The sequence below is a fragment of the Leptopilina heterotoma genome, unplaced genomic scaffold (genome assembly GCF_015476425.1).
Source record: "Leptopilina heterotoma isolate Lh14 unplaced genomic scaffold, ASM1547642v1 Lhet_163, whole genome shotgun sequence".
In the NCBI taxonomy this organism is placed as follows: Eukaryota; Metazoa; Arthropoda; class Insecta; order Hymenoptera; family Figitidae; genus Leptopilina; species Leptopilina heterotoma.
Genome location: NW_025110879.1, coordinates 505,080 through 527,081, shown reverse-complemented (window position 1 = coordinate 527,081; position 22,002 = coordinate 505,080). Strand labels below are relative to the sequence as shown.

The window sequence follows — 22,002 nt, the reverse complement described above, 5'->3', positions numbered from 1 at the left end:
CAAAAAAGAAATTCCTGTGTAAGGACTTTTTTTGGCATCTCACGCTCCACAGGTTGCCGCCTGTACAGGAGTTTTCAAAGTACATTTATAATATTTGTTAAAAAGAAAATTAATAAACAGTGTTAAAAATTGAAAAATTTCGATTCAATTGAGGAGACAAAGAAAATAATATAAAGATTTATCCCTAAGAGAATGCTTCTTAAACACAATTTGCTTCGTTTTACGATCGTAAAGTACTATTACAGCAGTCGGTAAGTCATTCACCTTTTATACGCAATACGTTTATTTCTTTAGAATAAGAAACTGGAACACAAGAAATTGATTTATTGCCATTCAGCAAATTCTTCCATTTTTATATATGTGAAAGTATACAATTCAGTTTATTGATCCCGAACAATTTTTATGTAGAATGAAAAAAATGATAATAACAAAAATTTATAATAACAAATTTGTCATTATAATTATTTCTTGTATCTTTTTTTTAATTTTTAGAAATAGCGAAAAAATAGGAAAAATTTGAAAAATTGAATATTTGCATTAAACGTAAATATTATTTTTAATTATTAATATAAATATTAGTTATAATAAAAATAAAATTCTAAACGTAGTTTAAATATTCGCGCGCAATCTACCCGCTTTTTCGCGGAGCATGCGCGCCTCATGTTTAAAAGGCCGCGCATCTTTGGATTATTTCGAATGACAACCAATCAAAAATTGCTTTCAAAGAGAATTCGATGGGACAGAGCAATCATAAGCCCGCCAGTGTCGGTTGTTGATTTACCACGACGTGTGCTTAGTGACAAGGAAAAAGTGTATTAAAAAGAAGAAAAAAAAGTGCATCAATATTCCGCCAAAAAACGAAATCCCGGCATGGACGAGAACACAAGGCTGAGCGACGAGTTTATTGAAAATTCGGAGGAACTATCGCCACCAGAAAGGTAAAGAGTCAAAAACTCATTTACATAAAACGTTTTTGTCGAAAATTTTTGGGTTTTTCAGGTATAAGAAAAATAACACATTTACCTGCTTGAGCAGGTAGTGTTCCGCGCGGTCAGGTAAGGTTAAGAACCCCTGGTCCTCACAGTTTTCATTTCATCCCCGAATCGACACGAGTCACCCTTCCTCTGTGTGTGTGACGCTTATTTTTTAAATAATTTGTAAACACTTTTTTTTTATTTTACTTTTTTAAATTCATCATGTCCGAAACATGCTGGTATAACAGGTAAAGAATAAAAAGTCTGCTATAAAGTTATTAGATTTCGGAAAGTTTCGATTATAAACAAAAATATGGATTTTAACCTGAATTTTGAGTGCTTATGTGTGAAAAATGCCGATGTTTGCAGACGCTCTCTCTCGACTATTTTTCTTCTAGTGGCTAGTTCAAATATTGTTTGAAAAAAACAAGTGTTTTTTAACACTCGAGTGATGATTTTTTCGTTTACTACACTTTTACTCCAAAGTTTTTGTTTATTATTTGTTTGGCTTCTTGAGTTTCAAGTAACCACATGGCTCAGGTTTTGTTAGGCTAGGCATTGTTTATTTTTTACATCTCAAATTGTTTATCAACTTTTTTAAAAGCATTTCAAATTTTTTATTTTTCTTTTATTTTAGTTTTTGTAGTTTGTGTAATTTTTAGTTCAACATTTGTTCAATTTTTAATATTTTAGAAAGTTTTGTAAGTTGATATTTATTTTTTTGTTGGTAAGAAAAGTGTAAGAGTGTAGAAAATTTTTCAATAATTATGATTTAAATATTTTACTTTACACAAGTGTGTAAACTAAAATGAAAAGAAACTGCTGAGAATTTCCATTATTTTTTCTAAAGATGTCAAAAAGCGATTCTTTTTTTTTAAATTCTTATCTTTCAAGTTAAGAATATTTATTTTCCATTATCTTTTTAAGGTTGATTTTTTATTTTAGCTATAAACTCGGCTTTAATTTTTGTCTCTAATTTTTATTTTTGTTTATAATTTTTTTTGAGAAATTTTTGTTATTGTGATTTCTGTTATAATTTTTATTTGTAATTCCTTTTATTTTTATTTGCAATTTTATTTAATTATTTTAATTTTTATTTGTAATTCCTTTTATTTTTATTCGCAATTTTCGTTATTTTAATTTTTATTTGTCATTCGCCTTTTATTTTTATTCGCAATTTTCGTTATTTTAATTTTTATTTTTAATTCCCCATATTTTAAATTGTAATTTTTGTATTTAATTTTTATTTGTAATTGCCCATATTTTAAATTGTAATTTTTGTAATTAATTTTTATTTTTAATTCCCCATATTTTAAATTGTAATTTTTGTAATTAATTTTTATTTTTAATTTCCCATATTTTAAATTGTAATTTTTGTAATAAATTAATTTTTATTTGTAATTTCCCACATTTTAAATTGTAATTTTTGTAATTAAATTTTATTTCTAATAAATTTTTGTCAGATAAATAAGTGATTTGTTCTCTTTATTTTCAGTAAACGAGTACGCTTAGACGATGGCTGTAATAATAATTTAAATGAAATCACTGAAACGTCAAAAAGCAATGCGACTCATTGGTCATGTTCGGGTGACACAAGTTTTGTCGAACCGGAAATTTTAGAAGACATGGGTGTCAGTATGTTGGAGGACGAGGAGAGTTGTGAGAATGATTTGAAAAAACCACGACTACAGGAACCATCTCCAACTCAATCACAAATTAAAAATGTCTGCAGCAGTCAGGAATCAGGAGTCTACAGGCATTCCAGTTTCGATACTGTTGTACCCGACAAATATGACAGGTTTATTTCTGCTTTTTTTATCTTATCTTCAAAGCAATTTTCAAAAAAAAGAAAAATTTATTTTTATTCTATTGTTAATTTGTGAAACGATCTCAAAAGAAATTCGAGAGATACTTTTTTATTGGTCTCGTATTTGAGAATTTACATTTTGAATTCATTAATCATACAAAGAAAAGAATATATTTTTCTAAACCTTTTTCTGAATTTGTTTCTAAACATTTTTCTGTATTTTTTTTCTAAACGATTTTCTAAATATTTTTCTAAACGTTTTTTTAAACGATTCTCTAAATGATTTCCTAAATGTTTTTTTAAACGTCCCTTTTAATTCTGTAATTTTTCTGTAATTCCGCAATTTTTCTTTAAAGGCTGGAGGACTTAATAGATTTTGATAATCAAACGAATTTCACATCGACGGAAAATGAATCCGGTTATGGCTCAAGGGCAGAAATGGAGGCATTCGTCGATGCGAAGAGTAGTTTTACAAAAGATGAATTAAACACGACTTCGGAAAAAAGTAATAGTTTAGATTTAGAATTCGGTTTGAGGCGGAGAAAAAAACCGTCAATCGTCGGCGAAGACAAGTTCAACAAATTGTCCGACGAAATGATCTTGATGATCTTAAAGTGGCTTCCAAAGCAATGTTTGGTAACTATCAATTTTCTTTTTCGTAATTTTCCTTTTCTTGTAGCAAAAGATTTCCTATTCTTTGTTTAGGAAAATTTTCCCTCTTTCAGTTGCAAAAGAAAATTATTCCTCCTCTGTTTCTTTCAGGTGCGTTCGATGCTGGTGTGTAAAAGATGGTGTCAAATAGCGAGGGACGAGGCGCTGTGGACACGCTTAGATTTGGGAAGTAAAGTATTGAGTGATGGAAACTTAGGTCATATAATTCCCCGTGGAGTACAAATCTTGAGGCTGGCACAGGCAGAAATTGCCTCGCCGGTCTTTCATTTGAATAGCGAGGCATCTGCTATTCATTACACTAGTAAATTACAATATTTAGATCTCTCAATGTCAGTCATTGCACCTTGGGACTTAGCAATTTTAATCTCAAAATGTAAATATTTAAAGAAATTATCACTCGAAAAATGCGTATTGGATGGATCGTGTTGTGCAGCTATTGGCGATAATGTAAATTTAGAAGTATTAAATTTAACAATGTGCGAGGGAATGGACGTTGAATGTATTCGTAATTTAATGAAATTAAAAAGGTAATCTCCATTTACGCTAATTACAACATTTCACTCATAGTTTACTATTTAATTACTATATTACTATTAATTTAATTATTGGAAATATTTATAGTCGAAATATTCATAGTACGAATTTTTTTCAGATTAACTGCCCTTAATTTGTCTTGGTGTTGCCTTGACAATGAATGTATGACACTAGTTTGCAAATCATTACCTCCAACCGTCACCCGATTAAATATTGCCGGATGTCGAAAAACTCTTCTCGATGACAGTAAGTTTATTCTTTCTTAAAAAAAAAAAAACCTAAATCTTAAATTTAATAATTAATTATTAATTATACCTATTAATTTAATATTTATTCGAAAAATTAATTTTTACTATAATTTTCATTTATTTTAATCTATTATCAGGGTTGCCACGGGACAGGGAAGTTCGGGAATCAGGGAAAAGTCAGGGATTTTTATTAAAAGTAATGGAAAAAATTAAATGTTTAGAATTCATGAAAAAATTCTGAATTTTGGTGTCTTTTTTTGTTTGCTTCATAAACTATGAAATTATCACGAATTCTAATACTTAGAAATTATTTAATGAATAATTTTACTTAAATATTTCAAACTTAATTGAATTTTAAAAGAGTTTCGTTTACAATTTTCATAAATAGATCAACTTCAAAAGGTTATAATTTGAAATTTTTGAAAAATTCAATTTTGAATGAATTTAATTAGAAATTTTTATCAACTTAGATTATGGAAAAATTTTAATAATTCAAATTCTTCTGAAATTAGTTAAATGTTTTAATATATATTTAATTAATTATTAAACGCAATGGATTTATAGAAGAATTTTAGTTAAAAACGGTAAAAAAATTGAATTTTTGAGAAGTTACAAATAATTGGAGAAATTCAATTTTTTCAAAAGTAATAAAATTCTTCACAAAAATTCAATTATATTCAAACATTTTTAAAAATTCTCGTCTAAATTTCAATTATCGTTATAAATAATAAAACTCTTCTTCAAAATTCCATTATTTTCAAAAACTTTCCTCAATTCAAATTTCACAGAAATTCAATTATTTACAAATTTCTTATAAATTTCTTTGCAACAATTCAATTATTTTCATAAATAATAAAATAATTATTTTTAGGAATTCAATTATTTTCATAAATATTAAAACTCATCGCAGAATTTCAATTATTGTTAGTACAATTTTGATCGAATTTCTCTCGAAAAATGTAACTTAAAAATTTTATTACAATTCGTCGAAAGAATTCAATTATTTAAAAATTTGTATTTAAATAATTGAATTCTCGTAGAATTTTCTAATAAAAATTGATTTAAAAATGAATTTTAGTTAAAATTTTTGATAATAATTGAATATTAAATGCATTGCAGTATGAATTTTTAGAAATAATTGAATTTTGAAAAGGTTTCAAATTAAAATCTTTAAAAATCGGAATTTTCCATGATTGTGATTTTAATTAACAATTCTGTGGAATTATTTTTTTGAAAAAGTTTAATTGCATTTTCTTAAAATTATATGTAGCTTTATTTTCTAATATTTAATTGAAAAATTTCCGAATAATCGAAACTTTGAAAACATTATATTCTTTTACTAAATAATGAAATTCTTCGTAGAAATTTAATTATTTTGAAGAATTTTGTTAAAATTCTTATTATAAGAATTCTTCACTTATTTTTTAATACAATTTTAATAAAATTCTTACCAAGAATTCAATTATTTTCGTAAATAATAAAATTCTTCGTAGAAATTCAATTACTATCAAAATTTTAAGTTAAAATTATTAAATAAACTGCATTATTTTTAAAAAAAATTTTTTAAATTCTTTAAAAGAATTTAATTAGAATTTTCAAAAATTTTAATAAAATTCCTCGAAAATTTCAATTATTTTTAATACAATTTTAATCGATTTTCTCTCGACAAATGTAATTATTCTTAATAATTTTATTATAATTCGTCAAAAGAATTCAATTATTTAAAAATTTGTTGATAAAATTCATTATGAAAATTCAATTTTGAAGTTCAATTATTCAATTTATTTTGTTTTATTTATTTATTCAAAATACACGGGTTTTTGAACCCGTTTTTTTTGTTTTTGTATTTAAATAATTGAATTCTCGTTTTTAGTTAAAATTTTAGATAATAATTGAATATTAAAAACACTATAGCGTAAATTTTAAGAAATAATTGAATTTTGAAAAGTTTTTAAATTAAAATATTTGAAAATTTAAATTTTTCACACTAATCAACAATTCTGTAGAAATAATTTTTTTGAAAAAGTTTAATTAAATTTTTTTTTAAAACTATTTGAAGTTTTTATTTTCTAATATATATATTTAATTGAAGAATTTTCAAATATTTGAAATTTTTTGTAAAATTGAATTGTAAACAAATGGATTTGAAAATTTTCAAAGAACTTTTTCAAAAATTATTAAAAATAATTGATTTAGAGAAGGATTTTAGTAATTTTAGAATTAAGATTGAATTGAAGAAAATAATTTTGAAGAATTTACAGTAACAATATTATCACTCGGTCATCTTCATGTTTTGTAATATAATATAATATTCTTATAAATTATTGAATTTACAGTAACAATATTATCACTCGGTCATCTTCATGTTTTGTAATATAATATAATATTCTTATAAATTATTGAATTTCAAAAGGTTTGAATTTTAATGTTTTGAAAAATTTAAATTCCTACGGAAAAATAATAAATGATTAAATATTTATTTAAAAATGTACTTATTGCTGTTTTCGAATAATTTTACAATTAACAAAATTCACAAATAAATGTAATAGAACATTTTTTTGAGTACCTAATAATGTGTAGAGTGAATCAGAATATTCTTTAGGGTCAGGGAAAAAGTCAAAATTTTGTCTGGAAATCAGGGAAAAACAAAATTAAATTTTTGTGCGGCAACCCTGATTATCTATTTCAATTTATTCATTCAATAAATTTAAATATAAATTAAAACTAGACTTTTAATATTCGTTTAAAAGAAATAATTGTATAAAATTTATTTTGAATTAAACATTTTTATCGAATTTTCAGACGTGAAAGATTTACAGAAAAATTGTCCCGATCTGGTGGAATTAGATTTGAGTGATTGCACATTGTTAACGATAAACACAGTCCACAGTCTTCTGAAATTTACGCACCTGGAGCATTTGTCGTTGAGTCGCTGCTACAGTATTCCAACCTCGATGTATATTAGATTAGCATACATGCCGTCTCTGATGTATTTGGATTTGTTTGGTCTAATGACCGAGCCAATGCTACAATCGTTTCAGGCTAATTGCGACGAAACTGAAATCAACAAGTTCCTATATAGTTCGGTTGCCAGGCCAACAGTTGGAGTGAGGAGAACAAGCATTTGGGGTCTGCGAGTCAGAGATTAAATTAACATAATCAGGAAAAACAATTTTTTTTTTCTAAAAAAAGGAAGAATTAATAACTCTTTCTTTTTTTTATATAGACTGAAAATCCGAAAAAATTCTAAATTCACATAATTTAAATATAATTTAAGTGAACTTCTTTTTGCCAAACATTGAATGGATTTTCGTGTTTTTTTTATTATAGTTTTCAAATACTTAAAAGTATAGAAAAAAATCAAACGTGATAAGTAAAAAAATTATCGCGCAAAAAAATGAATCAGGTATTTACTTTCATTATTTCTTAGATTTTCTTCAATATTTGTATATATTATATATTTTTTGAAGTATTGCACAGAGACTTGTTAATTTTTCATTGTTCTCTGAGGCTGTGCATTAAGGGTAACTTTATTATTTTTTTAAAAAAATGAATCATTGTCTCTAAGAATAATTTATCACGAAAATTGATCATATAATTCAAAAAATTATATAAATTAACATTTATCAGATTAATTAAATTTTTTTGTCCTTTGAAAATTGAATAACTAAAAATTGTATTATATTTTAATATTGAAATTATCGACTTTTAAATTTGTCATGATTTCATTTGCACGATTCAATCATTTTTTTTTCACACAATCCCCAAAAAAATGTTTATCCTCAGTTTTTACCAGGTGCCTTGTTGAGATGATTTATGAAAAAAAATGAAATGTAACCCTTAGTTTTAAAAGCAACATTGCTCCCAAAAGAATTTTATCCATTGTGATTATCATGAAAATACCTTAAATATTAAATGTAATGTTATTTTATATTATGAAACATTCTCATCAATATAATTATAACAAATGAAATTAATGTCTCATTATTTACATTGCTCTTGAAAGAAAAATATTCAGGTTTATTTATCAGGGCTCGAACCAGTGAAAGTATTTAAAAATACGGACTTTACGGACCAAAAAAGAAAAATTACAATTATTATTTTCAAGAATTTTTAAATGAAATTCTTCTTTAAATCGATTATTTTTAATTATTTTTGCAAAAATTCTTTGAGAATTTTCAAATTCATTTGTTTACAACACAATTTTATAAAATTTAAATTGTTTGTGAATTCTTGAATTACATACATACATATTAGCAAAATAAACACTTCAAATAATTTTCAAAAAAATCCGCAATTAAACTTTCTCAAAAAAATTAATTCCACATTTTTTGATTATTAATTAAAAATATGAAAAATTCAGATTTTCAAAGATTTTATTTTGAAACCTTTTTAAAATTCAATTATTTCTAAAAATTCACGCTCTAATACTTTTAATATTCAAATATAATCTAAAATTTAAACTGAAATCCGTTCTTAAATCAATTTTTATTAGAGAAAATTCTACAAGAATTCAATTATTTAAATACAAAAAAACAATTTATTGAATAATTGTATATTTCTTAAAATTGAATTCTCATAAAGAATTTTATCAATAAATTTTCAAATAATTGAATTCTTTTGAAGTCAATTTTAATAAAAATTTTAAGAGGAATTTTTCCTTTTTAGAAGGAATTCTTTTAAAATTGTATTAAAAATAATTGAATTGAGGAAAATTTTTGAAAATAATTGAAATTTTGCCAAGAATTTTATTAAAATTTTTTTAAATAATTGGATTTCGGAGAAAAATTTAATTATTTCTAAAGATAATCGAAATGATTTCTGCAATTATTTGTAATTTCTCTAAAATTCTCCAAATTGTATCGTACAATTTAGCAACTTTTTGTCCTTTTTAATCAAATTACGGACTTTACGGACCTTTTATCAAAAAAACTGACTTTTACGGACTTTAAGCAAATTTACGGACCTTTACGGGATTTACGGACCTAGTTTGAACCCTGATTTATTAATAAATAATATTAATTAATCTATTAACAAATTTTATTATTTATTTATCTTTTTTTTACTTTTCATTTTATTAATTTATTAATCAATTTCAATTTAAAATGAAATTAAAATTTTTTTTTCAGGAATTTATTATTTTCTCAAGAAGAAATCGGTATGAAATAAATTTCCATTTATTCATCATTCTTTTACACGCTTTACAAAAAAGAAAATTTTTTGTCTGTAATAAAAATTGACTACTGTCACAAAATTTCATCTCAAATATTAATTTTTATATTTGATTCGGTTTTTTTTATTTTGAATCAAATTTATTTCGATTAAAAAGAAAATTATGTCAAATGAAAGAATATTTTCTATTTTTTTTTTGTACCTATTTTTGAAAATAAATCATGCGAATATTTTTAATATTTGAGAGAGGGAAAATTTTATGACAACACTACATTGAAAATATGTCAGTAATTTGTGAACAATTGATTTCGCAACAATTATTTCAAAGGGTATAAATTTGACTTAGTTTCAGTAAAATTTCTCAAATTGGAAATTTTAGTGAAAACATAAATTTTTCTTTTGTCGTAATTTAAAAAAAAATGTCCAATAGAAAACGGAGAATAAACTCAATTTTTATATCATATCCCTGAGAGTTAACTCTCTATTTACAATCTTGTGCGAAAAAGAAAAATAACGGCGAATTAGGCACAAAGATATTTTTCGCTAATAACACTGTTTAACGCTGTACACATTTTTTCTGTTTTATTTTTTTTTTCGTTTGTTTCTTTGTTTAGTTCTTTCTTCAATTTTTTCATTTTTTTTTCTTTTATTTCTTCTTTACTTTTTTTAATTTATTCTGTACTTATTTTTTAGTTTTTTCTTTACTTTTTCCTTTACTATTGTTTTACTTGTTTCTTTAGTTTTTTCTTTAGTAAAATGTTGTTTCTATTATTTAAAATGCAATTGTCTTTAAATCTTTAAAAGTAGGCTTTCCGGTTCTATAATTTTTCAAAGATATTCGAACCGGATTATTTCTATTTTAATAATAATTTGGAATTTTTTCGATACTATTAACGACTAGTTTCATTAAAAACGGAAAAAATGAAAATAGTTTTTGGAGTTGTCAGTAAATTACACTGCTTTTTTGTCAATGAAATTTCGCCGTATTTTAATTTATACAGTTGGTTTTCATACAGTGGCTAAATTATCTCTTGGCGGTGCTTCTATCGATTTGATATCTTTCTTAGACAATTTTAAATCACTTGTTTCCGTATGCTCGGCATAAATTGATTTCGATTCTTGTCTCTCTTGTTCACTTTGCCATTGGACCTAAAATTGAAGAATAGAAATTAATATTTCGAAGTTTAAAAAATAGTTTCAAGATTAAGAAAAGATTTGGATAAAAAAATAGTTACAGGGTTGCCACGCTTTTGCCCTTTTCAAATTCCCTGACTTTTCCAGGTTTTCCAGGTTAAAAAACGGAAATTTTCCAGGTTTTTAAAACGAAAATTATTCGAAAACATCAATAACTTCATTTTTAAATAAATATTTAATCATTATTTTTTTTATAGAAATTAAGATATTCAAAAATTCGATATTCAATAACATATGAGAATATTATTATAAAACATAAAGATATCGATCACTCCGAGTTTTCGACTCGGAGTGATCGCCTTCTTCATGTTTTATAATAATTAAAACTTCCTACTTTGTTACTGTAACTTCTTTAAAAATTATTTTCATCATTACGATTATTCATCTCTAGAATTTTCAACTAAAATTCTTCTTTAAGTCAATTTGCTTTTAATAATTTTTGAAAAAGTTCGTTGTGAATTTTGAAATTCTGTTTATTTACAATTTAATTTCACGAAATTTGATGAAATTATATTAAAAATAATTGAAATTCTGCCAAGAATTTTATTAAAAGTTTTGAAAATAATTGAATTTTGGAGAAAAATTTCATTATTTACGAAAATAATTGAATCCATATGAAATTTTTATTATTTATGAAAATAATAACAAACATTTGTTTGTGTAGAATTTTATTAAATTTCTTTATAACTAATTGAATTCTTTAATTGAATTTTTATTAAAGTAGTAAATACTAAAAATCATTGAATTGAGGAAAGTTTTTGAAAATAATTTAAATTTTGCCAAGAATTTTATTAAAATTACTACTTTTAAAAATAATTGAATTTCTGCAATCATTTGTATTTGCTTCAAAATTCAATTCAACTAAAATTCATCTATAAATCCATTATTTTTAATAATCAATTAAATATAAATATTAAAAAATTTAACTAATTTCAGAAGAATTCTAGTTTAAAATTTTTTTTTAAATCGAAGTTTTTTTATATTTCTAATTAAATTCATTTAAAATTTAAATTTTACAAAATTTTAAATCAAAATCTTTTAAAATTGAATTAATTTTGAAATATTTAAGTGAAATTAGATTTCAAGAAGAAACACAATAACTTTAGAAAACAACAATTTTCCAGGATTTCGATAAAAATTCCCTGACATTTGCAGGTTTTCCAGGTTGCGTAGCAACCCTGTAGTTTCAAGATTAAGAAAAGATTTGGATAAAAAGAATACTTTGAAAAAGAACGAAATGAATTTTGAATAAAGACGAACCTTCTGTTTGTGCTGCTTAATAGCGTCGTTAGTTCGGTCAATTATCATTTGATCCGTTAAAATGCCGTCCTCAGAAGCATAAGCCGCGGCTTGCCAAGCAACACCTAATTTTGCAATTTCTCTACCCGACATACCTTCTGTAATTTCCGCAAGTTTCGTACAAAGAGCGCTATAATCAAATTGCGCCACCTTCAATCTCTTTGCGCCTTGTGTCGCTGGCTGGAGAACAAATTTATCAAAATACAAGCGCACTAAACGCTCGCGCTCCTCACGTCCCGGCAAAATGAATTCCACCATTTCATCCAAACGATCATTCACCGCCCAATCGAATTGCTCCGGCGTATTCGACGCCAATACCAACATAAATTTATTACTCTGCTCACCGGTACGATATAAAAATGCATTCAACATTGCTCGCAAATCCTCCGAAATATGTTCACTCGATCGTTTACGTAGAAAAGCATCGGCCTCGTCAATGAACAAAAGAAGACCCTTCCTTGACGTTGATGCCCAATCGAAGACCTTGTGAATTGCCGTCACACCGTCACGACCCAATGGCGCTAAATCGCCACCTGTTAAAATTGCGTAATCCATTCCTGAATGTTGCGCGAGTTTTTTGGCGAACATTGTTTTACCAGTTCCCGGTGGTCCGTGCATTAGAATATTTCGATACATTCCACGATTTTGTTTTGTATTCTTTGTCGCAATTGCAACGTCACGAAGTCTCTCCTCGAGTTTTGGCGCAAGAACAACGCCCGACAGTGCGTCACTCTTTTTTTCTGATAATTTCTTCACAGCTTGCACTGGATGTCGCACTGTGTCCAGGGCGGAGAATCGTGACGTCTCACGAACCAGTGACGGCTTACCGAGACGTGATTCAATATAGCGTGACGCCACTCCCGTTGAGCCTTTCGCTGAATAAACACCAAGTGCCAATAGCGATAATCCACCAGCGGCTGCCAAAATTTTATCCCAGTCGCCTAAAAGTGCCGTTGCTCCCGTTCCCAAAACCGAACCCGCAGTTCTAAGGCGGAAAAAAACAATTTTAGTTACATAAAATTTTATTTAAAGTAAATTTATTTAAACAGAGTTGCTACAAAAATTTAATTTTGTATTTCCCTGACTTTTCCCTGATTTCGAGACAAAATTTTGTCTTCTTCCCTGACCCTAAAGAATATTCTGTTTCACTCCAAAAATTATTATAGATACTCAAAAAAATGTTCTATTACATTTATTTGCGAATTTATTTAATTGTAAAATTTTTCGAAAACAGCTATAACTTAAATAATAAATTAATTCTACAGAATTGTTATTCAAAATTATGGAAAATTACGATTTTTAAAGATTTTAATTTGAAATTTTTATTAGAAAATTCTAGATGAACTCAATTATTTAAATACAAAGCTTAACAGTTTTAAATTGAAATAAATGTGGATTCTTAACAAAAACAGCCTTCAAAATCTTTAGTAAATTTTAAAAAAATCCAAAAACAAGAGAGAAAAACTATTATTACTCTAACTTCTTCAAAATTATTTTCATCAATTCAATTAAATTATTATTTTTTAGAATTCTTAACTAAAATTTTTCTTTAAATCAATTATTTTTAATGATTTTCAAATCCACTTGTTTACAATTCAATTTTACATGAAATTTCGTTTATTCGAAAATTCTTCAATTAATTATATATTAGAAAATAAAAGCATGAAATAATTTTAAAAAAAAATTCTAATAAACTTTTTGAAAAAAAATTATTTCTGCAGAATTGTTAGTTAAAAGTATTAAAAATTCAGATTTTCAAACATATTAATTTGAAACCTTTTCAAAATTAAATTATTTGTAAATAATATTTTATTAATATTATTATCTAAAATTTTAACTAAAATTCGATTAAAATTGTATTAAAACTAATTGAAATTTTGACGAGAATTTTTAAATCATTTATGAAAATAATTGAATAGTTGCAAAAAAATTTATAAGAAATTTGTAAATAATTGAATTCTTCTGGAATTTTTTTTTTCAATAATTGAATTCCTTTGAAAAGTTTTATTAAAATAGTAAAGATATTGAAAATCATTGAATTGAGGAAAATTTTTGAAAATAATTGAAATTTTGCCAAGAATTTTAGTAAAATTTTTTAAAATAATGGAATTTTAAAGAATAATAATAAATAACTAAATTTAATAATAATAATAATAATAATTAAATTTAATAATAATAAATAACGATAATTGAAATTTTGACGAGAATTTTTAAAAAAATTTTGAACATAATTGAATTACTGCGAAGAAATTATCTAAAATTTTATCTGAAATCCATTTTTTAATCAATATTTATTAGAAAATTCTACGAGAATTCAATTATTTATTTATTTCTTTATTTTACAATCATTAAATAATACAAAAATAAATAATTCATTAAATAATTGAATGTTTCTCAAAATTGAATTCTAATAATAAAATTTTCTCAACAACTTCTTAAATAATTGAATTCTTTTGACGAATTTTAATAAAATTTTTAAGAGTAATTTCATTTTTTCGAGGAATTTGATTAAAATTGAAATAAAAATAATTGAAATTCTGCAATGAGTTTTAATATTTATGAAAATAATTGAATTCCTAAAAAGAATTTTATTATTTACGAAAATAATTAAATCGTGAAATTTTTATTATTTTATGAAAATAATGGAATTATTACGAAAAAATTTGAAAATAATTGAATTTCTATGATATTTTTATTATTTCTGAAAATAATTAAATGTTTTCGTAGAATTTTATTAAAATTTTTTTAAATAATTCCATTCTTTTAAAAAATTTTATTAAAATAGTAGATATTGAAAATCATTGAATTGAGGAAAATTTTTGAAAATAATTGGATTTTTGCTAAGAAATTTATTAAATTTTTTGAAAATAATTGAATTTCAGAGAAGAATTTTATTATTTATAAAGATAATTGAAATTTTTATGAGAACTTTTTTAAAGTTTGAACATAATTGAATTTTTGCAATAATTTGTAACTTCTCCAAAATGCAAATTGTTTTTAGTGTTTTTAAATAAAGTTCTTCTATAAATCCATTGTTTTTAATAATTAATTAGATAAATATATTAAAAAATTTAACTAATTTCAGAAGAATTTGAAATATTACAATTTTTTAAAAATCTATAAGTTCTTTACAATTTCTAATTAAATTCATTCAAAATTAAGTTTTATAAAATTTCAAATTAATACCTTTTGAAGCTCATCTATTTATGAATGAAGTTATTTAATTAGAAATTATTGTCAGAAATAGAAAAAATTGAAGGTTTCTTGGTCATTTAATTATAGTTTATGAGGCAAACAAAAAAACTCCAAAATTCAGAGTTTTCTTATGAGTTATAAAAATTTAATTTTTTTGAGTACTTTTAATAAAAATCCCTAAGTTTTCCCTGACTTCCCTGACCTGTGGTAACCCTGTTAAAGTAAATTAATTTAAAGTAAATAAAAAAGAATTTTGATTTGCTTAATTTTAAAGCTTACTTAATGGACTCAAGGACAGTCGTTCGTTTCTCGGCAGCTTGCAGTCGTATTTTTTCCAAATTCAAATCCTGATTCTCGCGATCAATTTTCGCTTGAGCTCGCAATTTAGCGTCGAGTTTCTTCATTTCATTTTTATGCTTTAAATCCATTTCGTGTTCAATTGTGGCTTTTCTCATTGCTTCCTGCTTGGCAATTGATTCTTCCTGTCGCCTCAAATTCTCATCGTTCATTCTTTGCTGTTGTACAAGTTGATCGTCATATCTTTTTCTTGACAATTGATCTTGATATTGTGCTCTCATTTGATGCTGTTTAGTTTCCTCAGCCATTGTTTTTCTCCTCTCCTCAGCGTCCACTCGTTTTTGCTCAACTTTCATTTGTTCAATACTCGCCTCATATTTCTTCAGTTCAGTTTGTAATTCCGTTTGTCTTGTTCTTTCTTGTAATTTCGAAAGTTCCAATGCCTCCAGAGCGTGTGCTAAAAAAACGAAAATTAGATATTCTTCCTTTCATTGACAAACAAAAAGGCCAAAAAAATGAAAAAAGAGAAATTTTTTTCTACAAAAGGGAGAATTATCGTAAATACTCAAAAATCGTGATTAATAATTAAATTGCATCATTCTGAGTGAAAAAATACTCTTGGAGGTGGAGAAAATTCTAACCCTTTAAATGTCCGGCTTACGTAATCTTACATAACGTGGGGGATCGTTTACAGAGGAGAAATGGTGACAGAAAAATTTACCTGACTTTTCCAAATCTTTGGCCGCTGCAGCTGCACGTTCCAAGGCACTGGAATCAAATCTATAGGCATCCATTTGTGATTTTGTTGGATTTTTCGATGGAGGTCCATCGTTCGAACCGCCGCCATCACCACCTCCTGCAGCCGGCGGTTGTATAAATTGTGTAAAGTCTTGCGATTGTGCATAACGATTTCCAAGTAACCACGACATTATTTATATTCACCAAACACTGACACTATTTGCGTTATTTTAGTTAAACTCGAAACTTTTTTTTTATTAAAAGAAATACTTCTACTCACGTGTTAGTAACTAACGAGGAGCACGTTTTTCATCGAAACTTGTGCAACATGAACTTCGAACTACAGCAGACGACGAAATATCCACTGTTACCGAAATAATCAGTGTTTTTGAACTATTTTAATAAAAAAAGCGTTTAATTAAAGTAATTTGAATCTTAACTTAAGAGTTTAGTCCTCACGTTCTATTGTTATTATAACAAATGATTATAATTATAAAGGTTTTATCCGGCTGTCCGGCTATCATATAGGCGTCAGACCTAACCTCAAAATTGATCTCTACCCTCTTTACCTAACCTTACCTGTCAAACACAAGTCCCAACCTTGCTTTGCGAGAAGCGCCGGGTTTGAAAACGACTTTCAAAATATACGAGAGAAATGAATTATAAATACACAAGAGTATTAATATTTAAAACGAATGTGTATTTTTGAACATTTTTATCTTAAAAATAATTTGTTAGGGTTTTCCTGTTTCGTAATTAAAAATTTAATAGTGTTATTTTTAAAATATTTTGATAACGTTGGTAATACTTGATTGTTGGTTATTCTAGTAAAAGCTATTGGCAGTACTGTTCCCTCTCGGTTAAATGTCACTAGAATCATATGTCAAAACGTCAAAATTGTTTTGGTTTTGATATTTGATAATACATTTCATACATTTCAAGTTTCAAGTATACTTTTTGTCACAGGAAAATATTTATTCTTCATTAAATCATGTCTACCATAACGATAAGTGCCGTTCGTCCAAGGACTAGTATTCTTGATAAATCGTTAAGCAAAGGCAAGGGAGAAGTTAGTTTGAGTTGTTTCGCTCTCCTTTTTTCGGAACTTGTTCAATATTGTCAAAATCGCGTCTATACGGTACCGGAACTTCAAAACAAGTATGTTTCCTAATTATATCATTCACGTGTGTAATTATAAAAATTATAACAACCAAATTAATCAAAAGACTTATGAACCATTTTATAGGTTATGTTAGAAAAAAGTTATAATTGAAATACACACTGTAAAAAAAGACAGTGTATTAAAACTTGGCCTAAGTAAATAAATATATCTAAATACAGTGTAGCTTCTAATATACAAATTATTCTTTCTTTTCAGATTAGCTGAATTGGGAATGGAGGTGGGACATCGAGTAACAGATCTTCTTGTTGTGCGGGAAAAAGGTGGCAAAAGAGAAATAAAACTACTCAATATTCTTCTCTTTGTGAAAAGTACACTTTGGAAATCATTATTTGGCCGTGAAGCGGATAAATTGGAGCACGCTAATGATGATGAACGGACTTATTACATTATTGAAAAAGAATCCCTAGTCAATAAATTTGTCTCCGTTCCAAAGGACAAAGGTAGTTTGAATTGTGCGTCATTTGTCGCTGGAATTGTTGAAGCTGTTTTATGTGACAGTGGATTCGTAAGTAACTTTACCTATATTTATTTCTTAAATTAATAATTCTCAATTTTTACCAGGGTGAAATAGTTTTTAAATAATATTTATAACTTCTAGCCTGCTAAAGTTACGGCACACTGGCATAAAGGTACAACCTACATGATTAAATTCGATGAAGCTGTCATTGCTCGTGACAAGCAATTAGATGACAGATAAAATAATATTTTAACACACTTGATATTAATTATAATACAAAATAAGGTAATATAATCAAATAGCATAAAATACATTTTTAAGAATAAAAATTATAAAAGGAAAAGAAATGAAAAGAAATAGAAAGAAATAAAAATAAGTAAAAAAAATTGAATAAAGAACGAAATTTATATATAATTCTTTATTTAAGCTAAATGATTTTTCACCCACATTTATCTACAATAATGTCTTAACCTTAAGCGAATTTCATGAATCTATCTTTATATGCAATTTGACCAGTCCGGTATTGACGTTCTTTAGCATCCTGTGAAAAAAATAATTATTTATTCCTTGACAATATTATTTTTTTCAAATTTGAAATCAAATTATTACATTAGGGCTCGAAGTAGGACCGTAAATCCTGAAAAAGTCCGTAACTTTGCTTTAAGTCCGTAAAAGTCCGTTTTTTTGAAAAAAGTTCCGTAAAGTCCGTAATTTCATTCAAAAAGGATGAAAAGTTCGTAAATTGTACGATATAATTTTGAGAATTTTAGAGAAATTACAAATGATTGCAGAAAGCCAATTACTTTTAAAAGTAATAAAATTCTTCGCAGAAATTCAATTATGTATGTTCAAAATTTTTTTTAAATTCTCGTCAAAATTTCAATTATCTTTAGAAATATTAAAATTCTTCGACAAAATTCAATTATTTTCAAAAAATCTAAAAAAAAAAATGGTCAACATCTCAATTATCTTTATAAATAAATAGCAAAATTCTTCGACGAAATTCAATTATTTTCAAAAATTTTAACAAAATTGATTAAAAAATTTCAATTATTTTCATAATTAACCATATTTATCACACGAATTGAATTATTTTTTAAAGTAATAATATTCAATTATTTTCAAAAAATTTAATAAAATCCATTGCAAAATTTCAATCATTTTCAAAAGTAATAAAATTCTTTTTAGGAGAATTCAATTATTTTCAATAGAATTTTAATCGAATTCCTCGAAAAAATTCTTAAAAATTTCATTAAAATTCGTCCAAAGAATTTAATTATTTAAAAATTTGTTGATAAAATTTTTAATAGGAATTGAATTCCAAGAAACATTCAATTATTCAATAAATTATTTATTTTTTTATTTAAATAATTTAATTCTGGTAGAATTTTGACATAAACATTTGATTTAAAAATAGATTTCAGTTAAAATATTAAGATTATAATAATTGAATTCTTTTGAAGAATTTCATTAAAATTTTAAAAATAATTGAATTTTATCGAGACATTTTTTTAAAATTGTCTTCAAAGTAATTAAATTTTTACCAAAAAAAGTTTTATCAAAAATTTTTAAAATGTTTGAATTTCTGCTAAAATTCTGATATTTTTGAAAATAATTGAATTCTTGCGAAGAATTTTTTATTAAGACTTTTGAAAATAATTGAATCTCAGCAAAGATTTTTATTATTTTACGCAAATATTTAAATTCTTGCGAAAAATTTTATTAAAATTTCTGAAAGTAATTGAAGATCTGCTAAGAATTTTGTTATTTTTAATTTATGCCAAGAATTTTATTAAAATTTTTTCAAAATAATTGAATTCCTGTCAATTTTTTTACAAGAATTTAATTATTTTTGAAAATTTTAATAAAATTCTTCGCAAGAATTCAATTATTTTCATAAATAATAAAATTTAATGCAGAATTTCAATTATTTTATTTATTTTTAATACAATTTTAATAGAATTTCTCGAAAAATGTAATTATTCTTAAAAATTTTATTAAAATTCCTTGATAGAATTCAATTATTTGAAAATTTGTTGATAACGATTTTTTATGGGAATTGAATTTTAAAAAACGTTCAATTATTCAATAAATTATTTATTTGCATTTTATTTTTATTTAAATAATTGAATTCTAGTAGAATTTTCAAATTTAATTAAAATTGATTTTCATTTCATAAAAATGAATTTCAGTTAAAATTTTAGATAATAATTGAATATTAATTGCAATAGAGGTTGATTTTTAAAAAATAATTGAATTTTGTAATTAATTTTTTTGAAAAAGTTTAATTGAGTTCTATTAATATTATTTAATTAGTTTTTATTTTCTAATATTTATTTAATTAACCACTTCACTGGCGGGGCGTTCCAAATGGCGTTCCACGCGCCGAGGCCCAGACTGGCAAAAACACCGAAATGGCGTTCCTAATAAAACATTATTTTTAAAGAGTGTACACTACTTTTAACTTATACAAAGCAATATTTCTATAGTTTAGACATCAGGGAACAAGATTATCACAATGAAAATTTCAGTTTTTGGGATTTTCAATGTTTTTTCAAACGTTGAAATAGTCAATTTTTACCACTTTTCACCAAATGGCGTTCCACTTTTTTTCAATTTTTACACAGTAAAACTCATATTTTTTATTTAAAAAATATATTTACATACAAAACATTATAATATAATAATGTAATAAGTAAAAAATAAATATAAATAATTAATAAATAAAATTTAATAATTATTAATAATAACAAAAGTGGAACGCCATTTGTTAAAAAGTGTTAAAAATCGACTATTTCAACGTTCGAAGAAACATTGAAAATCTCAAAAACTGAAATTCTCATTGTGATAATCTTGTTCCCTGATGTCTAAACTATAGAAATATTGCTTTGTAATAGTAAAAAGTAGTGTACACTCTTTAAAAATAAAGTTTTATTAGGAACGCCATTTCGGTGTTTTTGCCAGTCTGGGTCTCGGCGCGTGGAACGCCATTTGGAACGCCCCGCCAGTGAAGTGGTTAAAGAATTTACGAATAATTGGCATTTCGTAAAATTGAATATTGTAAAGAAATGAATTTGGAAATTCTCAAAAAACTTTTTGGAAAAATATTAAAAATTATCGATATAAAGAAGAATTTTAGATAAAAATTCTTAAAAATAATAATTGAATTGATAATGATTTTAATTATTATAAATTATTTTTATTAATAATTATAATTATGAAAAATTGAATTTCTAGTTCTAAGTAAAATGTTCTCTTATTTGATTCGGCCTGATTCTATTTTTCTCAGTAGGTCCGTAAATGGTCCGTAATTTTTAATTTTTGGTCGTAAAGTCCGTATTTTTAAATACTTTCACTGCTTCGAGCTCTGTTACATTAAAAATCAATTTTCTTACCCTTTCGCGCTTAACAGCAATAACTAGTAGAGTAAAGGGAACGATTACCATTCCAATATGAGCAAGCCAATTTAAAACAGTTGGTTTATTGAATTCCCTCCGTGTCTCTCTCAATGATATTAATCTTTGAATTGGCTCATCGAACTGTAAATTAAATTTTAAAAAAAGCTCTCATCAAATTACAACTAATAATTAATTTTTGAAAAACAATTGTCAAAAAACAACTATTGAAAAATTTGTCAAAATGTCTTAAATTCTAGAATTAATTTTTCAAATCATAATAACAGAAAGTATTATGTAACAAGTAATATAAAACATCAAAGCCGCAAACTATCGATTTAAGAGCAAATTTTTATTGAAAAGTAATTCGAGACTTTTCAATATAATAAATAATATTTACTACTCACCATCATTCCACCGTCGGGTTTATAGGGATTTAAATATTTTCTGAGATATTCATTTCGGAGTTCTATTCTTCGAGCAGCTTTTTCCTCGATTATTTTCTTTTGACGAGCTGAGACGTCATAAACATCGCGAAAACCAACCATTTTCGGTTGAATCACTTTTTCTGTAAATAAATTTGCCGTAATTATCAAGTACAATAATTACTAATATAGTAGAACGAAATTTGACAAAATATTCATTTGTTGCTCTCTTTCTAACCTAAAAAAACTCTTGACAATTGTCGGAACTTCCGACTTTGTTCGTTTTTCACGTTCGTGCAACATCGTTGGTCACATGACAATTCTGTAAAGCCGGGAAATTTGAAATATTCAAAATATAAGGTAGTTCAAGTTGGGTGGGGGAAATCCAATATGGCTGACATCAGCTGATTTA

General features: G+C 25.4%; 4 protein-coding genes across 5 annotated transcripts; 2 read left to right on the top strand and 2 right to left on the bottom strand.

Annotated features, from left to right (window-relative positions):
* The first annotated feature begins 741 nt into the window (after nt 1–741).
* LOC122499048 (S-phase kinase-associated protein 2) lies at nt 742–8,208 on the top strand. Of its 2 annotated transcripts, XM_043607104.1 has the most exons (7): nt 742–938; nt 2,470–2,772; nt 3,138–3,417; nt 3,544–3,980; nt 4,106–4,233; nt 7,038–7,416; nt 7,456–8,208. In XM_043607104.1, the coding sequence occupies exons 1-6, from the start codon at nt 871–873 to the stop codon at nt 7,382–7,384; spliced, it is 1,563 nt and encodes a 520-aa protein (XP_043463039.1). In that variant the 5' UTR covers nt 742–870; the 3' UTR covers nt 7,385–7,416; nt 7,456–8,208. The 2 variants fall into 2 exon arrangements, with proteins under 2 accessions (XP_043463039.1, XP_043463038.1); XM_043607103.1 differs by having other exon boundaries at nt 7,038–8,208.
* Nucleotides 8,209–10,237: 2,029 nt separating this feature from the next.
* On the bottom strand, nt 10,238–16,682 carry LOC122499047 (ATPase family AAA domain-containing protein 3A homolog). The gene is made up of 4 exons (XM_043607102.1): nt 16,114–16,682; nt 15,375–15,849; nt 11,862–12,885; nt 10,238–10,556 (listed from the first exon to the last, which is right to left on the bottom strand). The coding sequence occupies exons 1-4, from the start codon at nt 16,319–16,321 to the stop codon at nt 10,416–10,418; spliced, it is 1,848 nt and encodes a 615-aa protein (XP_043463037.1). The 5' UTR covers nt 16,322–16,682; the 3' UTR covers nt 10,238–10,415.
* Nucleotides 16,683–16,979: 297 nt separating this feature from the next.
* Nucleotides 16,980–18,132, top strand: LOC122499045 (trafficking protein particle complex subunit 5). The gene is made up of 3 exons (XM_043607100.1): nt 16,980–17,288; nt 17,509–17,818; nt 17,912–18,132. Exons 1-3 carry the CDS (start codon nt 17,122–17,124, stop codon nt 18,008–18,010), a joined length of 576 nt encoding a protein of 191 aa, XP_043463035.1. The 5' UTR covers nt 16,980–17,121; the 3' UTR covers nt 18,011–18,132.
* Nucleotides 18,133–18,173: 41 nt separating this feature from the next.
* LOC122499046 lies at nt 18,174–21,868 on the bottom strand. Its single transcript, XM_043607101.1, has 3 exons — nt 21,573–21,868; nt 21,166–21,309; nt 18,174–18,311 (listed from the first exon to the last, which is right to left on the bottom strand). The coding sequence occupies exons 1-3, from the start codon at nt 21,711–21,713 to the stop codon at nt 18,243–18,245; spliced, it is 354 nt and encodes a 117-aa protein (XP_043463036.1). The 5' UTR covers nt 21,714–21,868; the 3' UTR covers nt 18,174–18,242.
* Nucleotides 21,869–22,002: the final 134 nt, after the last annotated feature.

Coding starts and splice junctions, on each gene's coding strand:
- LOC122499048 (XM_043607104.1), top strand. CDS start 871: ATGGACGAGAACACAAGGCTGAGCGACGAGTTTATTGAAAATTCGGAG. Junction 3,981..4,105: donor AATTTAATGAAATTAAAAAG/GTAATCTCCATT, acceptor AATTTTTTTCAG/ATTAACTGCCCTTAATTTGT. Junction 4,234..7,037: donor AAAAACTCTTCTCGATGACA/GTAAGTTTATTC, acceptor TCGAATTTTCAG/ACGTGAAAGATTTACAGAAA.
- LOC122499047 (XM_043607102.1), bottom strand. CDS start 16,321: ATGTCGTGGTTACTTGGAAATCGTTATGCACAATCGCAAGACTTTACA. Junction 12,886..15,374: donor ACTGTCCTTGAGTCCATTAA/GTAAGCTTTAAA, acceptor TTTCCGCCTTAG/AACTGCGGGTTCGGTTTTGG. Junction 10,557..11,861: donor TTAAGCAGCACAAACAGAAG/GTTCGTCTTTAT, acceptor CTTCAATTTTAG/GTCCAATGGCAAAGTGAACA.
- LOC122499045 (XM_043607100.1), top strand. CDS start 17,122: ATGTCTACCATAACGATAAGTGCCGTTCGTCCAAGGACTAGTATTCTT. Junction 17,289..17,508: donor GTACCGGAACTTCAAAACAA/GTATGTTTCCTA, acceptor CTTTCTTTTCAG/ATTAGCTGAATTGGGAATGG. Junction 17,819..17,911: donor TTTTATGTGACAGTGGATTC/GTAAGTAACTTT, acceptor TATAACTTCTAG/CCTGCTAAAGTTACGGCACA.
- LOC122499046 (XM_043607101.1), bottom strand. CDS start 21,713: ATGGTTGGTTTTCGCGATGTTTATGACGTCTCAGCTCGTCAAAAGAAA. Junction 21,310..21,572: donor AACCCGACGGTGGAATGATG/GTGAGTAGTAAA, acceptor TTTAATTTACAG/TTCGATGAGCCAATTCAAAG. Junction 18,312..21,165: donor TTGCTGTTAAGCGCGAAAGG/GTAAGAAAATTG, acceptor TTTTTTTCACAG/GATGCTAAAGAACGTCAATA.